An 11,800-nucleotide genomic window follows, 5' to 3' on the forward strand; every position below is an offset into this window, starting at 1 on the left:
CCGGCTTCTGCGCCTGAGCCCCACCGGTCCCCACCAGGCGCTCTGATTTTCCTGCGTGTGTCTTGTGTCTGTTGGAGCCTGCCACGGTTAAGAGGACAGGCTTGGGGTGAGGGCCGGAGAGTTCGCACTGGGGCCGCACTTTGAAGAGTGGATTCTGGGTTCTTGTCCTGCGTTTTCTGTTGAGTTAAAAGTCTTAGTGAAGTTCCCAGTTGAGGTAGAGCATCACGGAAGTTTCCGGGAAGCGCCCTGTAGTTCTCACAGGATCACTGGCTCCCTGCCGGCGGCTCTCAGGCCCGACCCTATGTCCCTGCAGGCGCTGGTCCCCGTCACCATCGAGGTGGAGGTGCCCTTTGACCTTCACCGGTACATCATTGGCCAGAAGGGAAGCGGGATCCGAAAGATGATGGATGAGTTTGAGGTACCAGTGCTGGGAGCCTGCCCTCCCTGGGGACCCAGGTGGCTCAGCCCTGCTCCTCCGCCGGGTCCAGGTGCAGGACCCCCACCTACACTGGCTCTGTCCCTGCCTCCACACAGGTGAACATCCACGTGCCGGCACCGGAGCTGCAGTCTGACGTCATCGCCATCACCGGCCTCACTGCGAATCTGGACCGGGCCAAGGCTGGGCTGCTGGAGCGCGTGAAGGAGCTGCAGGCCGAGCAGGAGGACCGGGTGGGTGGCCCCCAGAGCCGTGGTCCCCAGCTGCGCTGTAGGCAGTTCCGCCGCGGGGCTACAGGTGGCCCCGCCTCTCTGGGAGCCTTCCCTCAGATGCAACCTTACGGGCATGACGCTTTTCTCGTTAACGAAACAGTGGCAGAGGTCGGTTTCCCGTTAATTAGCACCTTTTTATCCAAGTAACCCTGCTGTGTTGTGGTGCCCCCGCCTGACAGGAAAGGCAGGGTCAGAGAGGCCTGGGAGCTGTTGCCGGTAAAGACCCCCAGACGTGAGTGGTGTGGTCCACGTGGGCGTCTGCGGGCCCGTCGGGGCCCCATCTCCCTGCTCTGGAGAGCTGGTGCCCGGAGGGCTTCCTGAGTGCACGGCAAGGCTGGGTGTCCTGAGCACAGAGGCCCCGCTGTGGATTCGGTGGGGCGCGGATGTCCCCCTGAGGAGGATGGCTTTCTGGAGTGGTGACAGGCTAGGGCCCGCAGGCCTCCCATGCCTGGAGCCTGGTTCCCATGGTCTAGCCTCTGGCCGTAGATGTCCCAGGCTGGCTGTTCTTAAGCACTTCTGTGCTCTCTTTTCCTTCGGCCTGCTTTTGTGCCCCAGCCCTTAAAGGCCTCAGTACGTGTTTGGGCTGCCTTGTTGCACCCCCGTTAACCCAGGTGGAGGGCCAGCTCCGAGCTCACCGCGTGTGAAGCCGGCCTTGTCCCACCTAGCGGTCCTCTCGTGAGGGGTGTGTGCACTGGGCTACGGGTCAGTTCTGGAGCTGGCGGTGCGCGGTGGCCCAGAGGCTAACGGGAAAGCGTGTTGTTTTAGTCCCTGAGGATACCTCTGGGGTCGAGGACAGAGTGGGGTTGGCATGTTGGCTGCATGTGTGAAGGTCAAGACTGAACCCCCACCCTTGTTTCACCTGCAGGCTTTAAGGAGCTTTAAGCTGAGTGTCACTGTGGACCCCAAATACCATCCCAAAATTATTGGTAGGAAAGGGACAGTGATCACTCAAATCCGCCTGGAACATGACGTGAACATCCAGTTTCCCGATAAGGATGATGGGAGCCAGGTGAGAACGACTGCCCAGGACGGACCGCAGTGCCGGCATGCTCTGGGGCGGGTGGGCGCTCCACCCTCCTCCTGCCCGGGAGCAGCGAGCGTGGGGCAGCCCACGTGGGGTGGGAGGCTGGCCTGCGGAGGGGCAGCTCTCTGAGGGTCTGATTTTGGGCTTTGGGCCCCATCTTGGTCTGTGCCGGCTGGGCACGGTCTTGGGGCGCTAGCGCTGCCGCGTGAGCTGGGCACGTTTCTCGCCCGCCCACCTGGTCGGCCGGCTGCGGCTCTGGCTGGGCCCTTCCCATACTTAGCCCACAGGTGCGGCCCTCCAGAGGACCCCCTCCCCTGCCCGTCTTCCTCTCGATTCCCATCAGGGCCCCCTTCTAGCACAGCACTGCCCTCCGTGGGAGCCTTGGTCTCTGCCTGCATCTCCTGCAGTGACACACAGCCAGGCGCCCAGAAATGGTTTGCTAGAACCTTCTGGTCAGCAAATCCTAACACAGGTCTGCAGACCCTGGCCTTTTCAGCTCTGCGTCCACGCGCTGTGGCAGGCTGCCTGCTCTGTGCCTGCCTTCTCTGCACAGCCCAAGTCAGCCGCACACTTAGCCTGAGTGCAGAAAAGCAGGCAGGCCTGTAGGGGCTTATCCTGGAGCCCCTGCCTCTCTGCACCTCCTGCCTGGTCCTGACTTTCCCCGGGTGCATCCTTCTCTTCCTTTCTAACAAACCTCTTTTGCTCCTGACCTTTCTCACTCTAATTTTTAATTTGTGGTTTTTGTTCTAAGTGAGTTCTGTGCCTAGTGTGAGGCTTGAACTCATGACCCTGAGGTCGAGAGTGGCCTGCTTTTCCAACCAAGCCAGCCAGGCACCCCTTTAACTTTAACTTTTGATGTTTAATTCTGAGAATTCAGGTGCTTTAAATTTCTCACCTTCACTACCTTTTATTTCTTCCAACTTTCCCAAGTAAATTATTACGCTTTTTTAGTCATCATTTGGGGTTCAGACCACTTAGGCTAATATTTCACAAGCCAAGTAAGGTTGGGCAGCCACATTATTTTGATGCGCAGCTTTTCCCTGTGAGAATTCTGCTTCCATTTGCAGTCCGTTTGGTCCTGTGTCTGCATTTGGCGCAGCGCTTGTGACTGCTGGTGGGTTCTGCACTCTGCCGGCAGCTTCTGGGCGCGGCCCGCTGCCCCCCACCCCTCCTTTTGCTTCGGCGGGGCCTGCTGCTGCTCTGCTGTCTCCTGGCTCTTTCTGGCCTCTCTTCTGGGCAGATCTCTAAGCGCCCACTGTTCTGTTTCCATGTTTTTTTGTTCTCTGGTCTTGTCTTGTTCCATTCTTTTAAGTTTTTGTTTTTTTTTTTAATGTTTATTTTTGAGACAGAGAGAGACAGAGTATGAGTGGGGGAGGGTCAGAGAGACAGGAAGACACAGAATCCGAAGCAGCTCTAGGCTCTGAGCTGTCAGCACAGAGCCCGATTTGGGGCTCGAACCCACGAACGTGAGATGATGACCTGAGCCGAAGTCCGAGACTTAACCACCTGAGCCCCTAGGTACCTCTGTTGTTCCATTCTTCCGTGGGTGTGATATTTTCCCTTACCTTAAAGAATATCGTCTGTGTGATTTTGTTTTGTTGTTTCGCTTTGAGTCGTGTGCTGGCTCTGCTCCCACTGTGCACATGTGGTGCTGTCACCTGTCCGTGTGCGGTGGGAGGGGACCCCTGGGCTGGGGCCGCGCAGTGCTGGCCACGGTGTCTGGCACCTTCTCTCCAGGTGGGTCTGTCTCCAACGAGATGCCTCCAGATGCAGGGCCTGAGGTGACCTGCCCTGAGCCCTGTGTGGTCCTCGCCTGCAGCAGTGTCTGTGTGGGAGGTGTCCTGGTCCCAAACGTGTCTGGCCGGGAAGGGAGGGGAATGTCCAGGAGTTAATGGAGGTCGTTGACCTGTTTTCCACCTTCTTTCTCTTGTGAGCGGGTCAGTATTTCCCCTGAAGGTGAAGTCTGCCTCTTGCCACCTCACAGAGCTGTACCTGCTGGCTTGAGGCTCCCGCTCAGAAACCCTAGGGGCATCCCCCCCTTCTGACTGCGTTCTGCTTTCTTAGCCCCAGGACCAAATCACCATCACCGGGTATGAAAAGAACACAGAAGCCGCCCGGGACGCCATACTGAAGATCGTGGGTGAGCTGGAGCAGATGGTGTCGGAAGACGTCCCGCTGGACCACCGCGTCCATGCCCGCATCATCGGCGCCCGCGGGAAAGCCATCCGAAAGATAATGGATGAGTTCAAGGTGGGTCCCCCGCCCACCCGTGAAGGGCGCTGTGGAGCCCTGGAAGCCCGGTGGGCGCAGTGGGGCGCACACTTCTCCCTCCGCGGGGGGCTGCCCGGGACCTCGGGCCTCCCTGCCTCGGCTGCCAACCGCCTTCGGGGTCGGAACGGGAGACCTCGGGGGCTCGGGGGCCCGTCCCTGAGTTGGGGAGGTCGTGGGGGGCTCCCAGCTGTGGATTGTTGACCGCACTGGGCTGCCGGCGACGGCGTCCCCTCGGCGCATCGGGGTTCTGTGTGTGTCCTGCCATGTGGCTCCTGACCTCTGATGTCTAGGACCTTTGCCTCCTGAACACAGGGTTAATCTGGGAAAGCGTCCCTAGAGGTCCACCATTCCCAGCCACACATAACCGTGACCCTTTGGTCCAGAGACCCCGAAGGAGGGTCCCCGGCCACGTCAGCGGCCATGTGTGCTCTCCTTCCAGGTGGACATCCGCTTCCCGCAGAGTGGGGCCCCAGACCCCAACTGCGTCACTGTGACGGGGCTCCCAGAGAATGTGGAGGAGGCCATCGACCACATTCTCAACCTCGAGGAGGAATATGTGAGTCGTTGTGGGGGGCAGGCGGGGGGGACAACAGGCCTGTGCCTGGGGCACCGCGCTTCTAGCTGGCCTGGGGCGGCAGCGAGGCCACATGCATTTGCTGCCAGAGGCACGCCGGGTGCAGGATGCCCCTTGAGCGAGCATGGCAGGCGCGGCCATCACGTGTGCCCGCTGCAGACTGACGCCCCACCCTGTGCTCACAGCTGGCTGACGTGGTTGACAGTGAGGCACTGCAGGTGTACATGAAGCCACCGGCCCACGAGGAGTCCAAGGCGCCGTCCAAGGGCTTTGTGGTCCGGGACGCTCCCTGGACCGCCAGCAGCAGCGAGAAGGTCAGACAGGGTCTCCAGCGCACTGCTGGAGGTGGGGGCCGGTGCCTCTCTCTGGGAAGCGCCCCCCCCTCCCCACGGGGCCCCGTACTGAGGCTGTGTCCTCTCCCCGTACAGGCTCCCGATATGAGCAGCTCAGAAGAATTTCCCAGCTTTGGGGCTCAGGTGGCCCCCAAGACCCTGCCGTGGGGCCCCAAGCGATAATGATCAAAAAGCAGAACCCTCTCCAGCTGCTGGCCCAGACCCAGTGCACGGTCTGTCTCGGTCTGACCCGGCGGCTGGAGCCTCCACACGTCGCTGACGCTTCCCCCTCCCCGAGGTCTCGCAGTGAAGCCGGGCGCGCCAGCACCCCGCGTGCGCTCGGGGCCAGCTCCCTGACACCTTCGCTCTGGGACGGCTCTCCACTGTCGTGAACACTAACCGAGGTAATTGGACATTTCCCTGTAAGCGTCCTGGCTCATCCAGCATGTCCGTCAGGCTCTGGCCTCCGCTGGGAGAGCTCCACAGCTGTGGCTGAGTCTACTTCCTGTGTCATGACCTCAGGAAATAAATTTCCTTGACTTTATAAAAGCCAAAATGTTTGCCCTCTTCCTTTCCCACCTCCTTTCCTCCCCCTGCCTGCTAGCCAGACCCTCCTTGGTAGAATGCAGTCCACCTTGCAGCTGCCAAAACCCCACGTAGCCCAGACCACTAAGGGGAGGAGGACCCAGCAAGCACACTGGGAGCACCACTGCGGAGCCCGAGGGGACCGGAGAGGCGGCAGGGGCCCTGGGTTCTCGGGCCGTCTTGGCCTCACACACGTTGGGGTCGGAAAGCACCCAAGTGTCTCCGCCCTCAAGCGTGGTGAGCAAACCCCAAAGCTAGGGCCACGTGTCTCCGTCCAGGCCCGCTGTGGCTGTTGTGGTGGCCTGGTGTGGCCTGAGAGAAGCAGGGACGGGGACAGGAGCGGCCCACAGAACGGGCTGTGGAGACCAGCTGCTCCTTTGTGCCCCTCCCCATGCCAGGTGCCCAGTGGCCTCCTTTCTACCTCAGAGCCAGCGTGGCTGCCCTCATGTTTAGGATGATGCTGCCCCGGGGCTCAGCCTCTTGGTTTCTGGCAGCGGCGTGTCTGCTGCAGCCCTGGGGGCCAGAAACCAGTGCGGGGGCTCAGCCAGGCCGTCTTCTGACACACCCGGATGCTGCGGCCCTGGGGCAGAGGGAGGCAGTCACCTGGCCTGGGCTGGAGGACCCGGTGCTGGTAAGGAAGGATCTGCGCTTTCTCAGGTGCGCGGTGGGTGACTGGGTGTCAGATCACAGGCCTCGGCCTGAAGGTCTGCTCCAGAGAGGAAAGGTGGCCCGGGGCGGCACAGAGGCGCCTGTGGCGTGGGGCCGAGGACGGGCCTAGTCAGGTTACCCCACCCTGAGATCCTGGAGTCCGCGGGGGCCGGCTTGTGTTCAGCACACAGCCTGCACCGCCCCGCGCCCTGTCCTTTCTCCGCTCGGTGATCTCTAGACTCTGAAATTCTGAGTAGACGGAGAAATGCTTGGCCCAAGCGGACCTTCAGCTGCCCGTGCAAACGTCCCGCTGCCCCGGCAGCCTCAGCGCGCCCGTCCGTGGGAGCGATGCTTGGGGTAGCAGAGCGCTCTCCGCCCGCGGGTGGCCTGGGTGGCCCCGCAGCAGACCCGGTGAGGAGGCGGAGGAGGGAAGGGAGAAGCTGCCTGCCTTTCTCCAGGAGCAGCACCTCCGAGCCTCTGCCTGCACGAGGCTCGGGGCCTTTGCTGTGGGCCGTCTTGCCTCCCCCTGCCTGCCCCTCCAGCCCCCTCGGCGCCCGCCCAGCCTCTCTTCCCTCGTCTTTTCTGCGGCACCCTTCCACACCTCTACCCTTCCTCAAAGGTAAATTTGAACGTTTCACAATTTTTGCACATCTGCATATGTTGCTAAATGTCCCCCCTTCCCTAAACCGTGTTTGGGATCTCACGTGCTGTTTCTGGTTGTTGTTAGTCAAGATTGTTTGGTGAGCCTGCCCGGGCCTCGTCTGCCGGGGCCCTGGGCGGGGCGGGGTGTGTGTCCATTTCCTTTGTTGAATGTCTTCCATATTATGTGTTTCCATAGCTATGATCCGTCCCTTGGCCTTAATTTTGGAATCTGGAGATTATATGCAAACATGTGTAAAGGCTTATGAATATGGATGACACTGGAATTTTATAAATTCTAAAATAAAACCCAAAACCAGATGTCGTGTGCCAGAACTCGTTTTATCATGCGGCCTGTCAGTTTCTTGGTGGAACCAGGGGCGTCTTCAGCACGGTTCTGCATGGTAACTAGACCCATAGATAGTGGTCCCCAGTGCAGTGTTCCTGCTGGCGTGGGAGACCGGGCACGCCCTGAGCTGCGGTGATGGGGGCCAGCGTCTCTAGTGGGGGGCCGCCTGCCCTGGGAGGGAGATGGCACTGAGCAGTCCAGCCGTTGGCAGGCCTAGGGGGAGACCCAACCGGGATCTGGGGGGTAGGGCTCTTGAGCAGAGGCCCGGGGTCACCGAGGGCACAGCAGCTCTGAGCCAAGAAGGGGCAGGAGATGGGCTGTGGCCCGAGGCCGCAGAGCCCCTCACCTCCAGTGGGGACTGCTGGCTTCAGGTGACCCCTGCGACCTCAGAGAGAAGGGGCTGGGGAGGCCCGGCTGGCTCCTGGCAGTGTGGGCTGGGGGCCCAGACTCCTCTCCGAGCCCTGGGAGGTGTCGTCCTGTGCTCCCTTTGTTCCAGAGAGGGCCTGTCTCCGGGAAGGGGTACGGGAGAGGGGCTGGACTGACCACCCTGTCACAGGCCAGACCCATGCCGCCGCCGCCACCACTGGTGGGCGTGGGGAGGGGAAACAGGGGGACAGCAGGGCTCACCTCGTCCTCAGCCAGCGCCTGCTTGGCGAGGTAATACTCTCGCTTCACCTTGACCTCCACGGACTCAGGAACGTCGGGGACCAGGAGGTCAAGGGCCCGGCCGGTGGAGAACACCACGTGCTGGGGGCAGAACACGGTACAAGCAGTGGGAGGGCACGCACCCGCAGGAAAACACGCCTACGGTGGCCTTAACGGGGCCAGGTGTCACAGGCTGCGGAGCCTCAGCGGTGCCCAGAGTGGCTCAGCATCCACACAGCCGGGAGATGCAGGCCAGGCAGGGGTGGACAAAGTTTGCAAGACGGGGAGATGACAGTGCATAGAAGAGTGGCCGTGGGACCAGGTGGCAGCTCAGCTGCATGCCTCCCTACCCCCGCCAACATGCACACGCGCGCCCATGCACATGCACACCACATGGTGGGATGAGGCAAAACATCCTCGGGAAGGGGGGTGGCCATCCTGCTAAGGCCGAGAGAGCCAGGGGGAGCCGACGGGAACCAGGAACTTGGCTAACCTCAAACACGATGACGAAGGCCAGGCGGATGGCCAGAAGATTCCAGTACGTCGGAGAATACTGCCCATCATCTTCCCTGAAGGCCTGATACCTGCAGGAGACACGGAACTCGGTGTGGGGAGCCGGCCGGTGCCTTTCTTAGCTTCTCCACTATTTCCTTCCCCTGAGCGTGTAACTCTGGGCCTGGCTCACCGGAGAGTGCCTGAAGGAGGAAAAGTTCCCAAATGGTACTAACAGTGCCCTCGGCTTTAATTGTTGGGTTCCAAAGGGATAGATGGGCTGGACTGTCCCGTTCTGCAGCCGACACTGGGCCCCAAAGAGGCAAATGCCCAGTTGCCTAGTGGATGTGAGAATACAGTAAATCAGCCTCTGTGTGTGAGCTCAACCTAGTTAACACTGAAAATACGACCTTCCGGGACCAGCAGCCCGCTGTGCTCTTCTTTCTGCCCTTTACAGAGTACGAAATTCCCCTTACACCAAGGAGGGCTATGCCAGGCTTCAGGGGAACAATGGTAACTCAGCTGACCCAGGATTGGGTCGGTTACAAGACAGAGGGGGGAATGTAAGGACGCAGGTCTGAATCAAACTGACTCTAATCATTAGACAATGGAAGGGCACACGTTGCCCAAGGCAGGAGGGACCACCCTTGGAACACCCAATTAGGAAAGGCCAGCTGACACCCTTAACATTCATAAGGGCAGGCCTAGAGATAGAAGCTACGCCCTACGTGAGGGTCCTGGGTCCACTCTAACTGGTTAACACTCTAAATGTCATTGGACTCTAGGCAACGTGAATGGTTAAACCTGCTGTCAATAATATTGTATAATACTGATTGGCTCACTATACCTGTGTCACCATCTCCTGTACCTCCCCCTTCCCAAGCCCAGAGAGGCCCTACCCCGCCTTTGTTCGGGGCTCTCAGCACGGATCCGCCGCGCCGGGAAAGTGTGCGCCTGAGCTGAGGCCCGGCCAGCCTAAACCCACAATAAAGCCCTTTGCTTTTGCGTGCGTGACTTGGTCTCCCTGGCGGTTTCTGGTTTTGGGGATGATATTGAAAACCTGGGTGTAACACAGCTCTCCCCGGCTAGAATACGCTGATGTTAAGTTTTGCTTGCTCTTTCCCATTTGTCATCCTTTGACAACTTCCTGTATTTCTGAGTAGATGTGACATTCCGTCTTGTGACATAAACTGCCATGCCACGCTGCACTCCATGGAGAGCAACATCAGTGCCAACTTTGTAGAAAAAGAAAAAAAATTCTTGAATATTAAAAAAAAGTTACTGATGGAAAAGCCTCAATGCATGAAATAAACTACAAGTGGCCTAACTAGACACCACCGAAGAAAGACTGGGACTTGGACATGAGTCTATGAAGTACCCGGATGCAATACAGAGAGCCCAAAGATGACAGAATCGATCAGTGCTCTTTAGACATGTAGGGAACACAGAGGTGCCCCAACATAGCAGTTTCGGAAGCTGAGAATGACTGCAAAGAAAAATAGAGCAGCTTTATTTGAAAAATGAAATGGAGAGGTTTCCAGAACTAAAGAAAGACATCACCTTTTATATCAAAAACACATAACCCGAGTTTCGATGAGAAACTTTTAAATAAACTCCACCATGACAGAGACCTATTAGTTACACAAGTCAAGAAAAATGAGGCAAAACCTTCAAGGCTACCAATGCTTCCTACAAGAAAAATCAGGTCACGAGAGGAATAATAGTCTCAAAGAGCCAAGGGAAGAGAGCTCCACGGAGCACTGCACGCCTGCTATTGGAAGGACAGAGAGACATTTTCAGATATAAAAAACAACATACAAAAGGGTGTGCCACTACACACCATTCCTGAAAATGCTATTCAAGGATGCACTTCTGCAAGAATAAAAGTGAATGCAGAGGGAAGGCGAAGCGTAAACTCCTGTGGCCACAGAAGCTACTGAAATATACCACATAGATACGATTCACAATGACTAGAAATGTTTCTATTTTTTAATGTTAAAACTAAAACTGCATAACAATAATGAGATGGAGTGGTGGGTGCTAAATAGGCAATAAAGCCCGTGAAGACCCTCAGCGTGCCCAGGGAAAGGGGACGAGTGGATTCCCTCAGTCTTCATTAGGAAAGTTTATGGAGTTAAGAATGTATGCTGAAAATGTCAGGGCAACCTCTAAAATAAAAGAAATAAATACCATCAGTTCCAAGTGAGCATAAAGAGGGGAAAAAAATCTACTCGTCCACCAGAAAGCAGGAGAAGAATAAAAAGGAAAAAGAAATGTATGAGAAAAAGTATCCACTAAGAAGAGATCACAAATAGGAACTCATATGCAACTAAGAACCTCAGAAGACACAAAGCAGGATGTGACGGAAATACATGAAGAAACGGATAATTCCATATTCCTGGAAAGATTTTAACTTAACCTGTATCGGAGTCTGATGGAGGGGGGCAGAAAAAAAGAACAAAAATCCAAACAAAATTAAGAAGCCTTACTTTAAAACAGATTTTAAGATTCAAGTTCACTTGAAACACAAAATCAAGTGAGCACATCATAAAGGAAAATCAGAAATGTGAAAGGTTTGTATCATACGGACTTTTCAGGTTCTCTGACCTCCAAGTAGTTAAACCAGAATGATTATTTTAAAGTAGAAAAGCAAAAAAAAAAAAAAAAAACCCTCCACGTTGGGGAACTTAACTCTTCTAAATATTTCATAGACAAGTAAGGAAAGCATAACTGCACTTAAGAGACATTCAGAAGTGAAGGACAGGTAATTATTAATGAAATGAGGCTTTTAAGGAGTAGGTTCAAGTAAACATACACATAAATTCATTTATTAAAACAAAAGACTGAAAGCAAATGAGCTATGATGTCAAGTCCAGAAGATTGATTTTTTTTTAAATGTTTATTTTTGAGAATGAGAGTGTGAGCAGTGGAGAGGCAGTGACAGAGGGAGGGAGACCGAATCCAAAGCAGCTCCAGGCTCTGAGCTGTGAGCACAAGCCCGATGTGGGGCTCGAACTCACAAACCGTGAGATCACGACCCGAGCCGAAGTCAGACGCCTGACTTGAGCTACCCAGGCGCCCCAGAAGATTGATCTTTAAGAGGAGGAAAAAAAAAGTTCTATCTGGAAAATGAGAGAATAACTACCAAAACAGCCGAGCTTAAGAAAATCACAAAAAAAGAAAAAAGAAAAAGATAATCATCACGGAGTATTATGCACATGTTTGTGTCATTACGTTTTTAAAAAGTAGTTGGACTAGGGACACTGGGGTGGTGCAGTTGTCGAAGTGTCAGACTTCCGCTCGGGTCAGGAGGAGAGTTTGAGCCCCACGACACGCTCTGTGCTGACAGCTCAGCTTCGGATTGTGTCTCCCTCTCTCTTCCCTTCCCCCGCTCACTCACGCTCTTTCTCAAAAATAATGGACATTAAAAAAAATAATAAAGTAGTTGAAATAGAGTTTTCTGTAAATGAAAGTGCCAAAACTGAGAGAAACGAGCCTAAAGGGAATGGCGATGAGAATCACCGGCGCCTCCC

General features: G+C 56.1%; 2 protein-coding genes across 2 annotated transcripts in view; one reads left to right on the plus strand and one right to left on the minus strand.

Moving 5' to 3' along the window:
* Positions 1-7,102, plus strand: part of HDLBP (high density lipoprotein binding protein) — a 66,377-nt gene extending 59,275 nt beyond the window's left edge. The window contains exons 22-28 of the mRNA XM_029933499.1: positions 314-418; positions 535-669; positions 1,574-1,717; positions 3,797-3,982; positions 4,443-4,559; positions 4,763-4,891; positions 5,006-7,102. Of these exons, the coding sequence (XP_029789359.1) occupies positions 314-418; positions 535-669; positions 1,574-1,717; positions 3,797-3,982; positions 4,443-4,559; positions 4,763-4,891; positions 5,006-5,092 (903 nt within the window). The 3' untranslated portion in view covers positions 5,093-7,102. The remainder of the gene's footprint in view (positions 1-313; positions 419-534; positions 670-1,573; positions 1,718-3,796; positions 3,983-4,442; positions 4,560-4,762; positions 4,892-5,005) is intronic.
* Positions 5,967-11,800, minus strand: part of ANO7 (anoctamin 7) — a 26,715-nt gene continuing 20,881 nt past the window's right edge. The window contains exons 21-24 of the mRNA XM_029936151.1: positions 8,269-8,405; positions 7,758-7,877; positions 7,092-7,343; positions 5,967-6,074 (exon numbers count right to left, since the gene is read on the minus strand). Coding sequence (XP_029792011.1) covers positions 5,967-6,074; positions 7,092-7,343; positions 7,758-7,877; positions 8,269-8,405 — 617 coding nt within the window. The remainder of the gene's footprint in view (positions 6,075-7,091; positions 7,344-7,757; positions 7,878-8,268; positions 8,406-11,800) is intronic.

The sequence above is a fragment of the Suricata suricatta genome, chromosome 3, assembly GCF_006229205.1.
Source record: "Suricata suricatta isolate VVHF042 chromosome 3, meerkat_22Aug2017_6uvM2_HiC, whole genome shotgun sequence".
Taxonomy (NCBI): Eukaryota; Metazoa; Chordata; class Mammalia; order Carnivora; family Herpestidae; genus Suricata; species Suricata suricatta.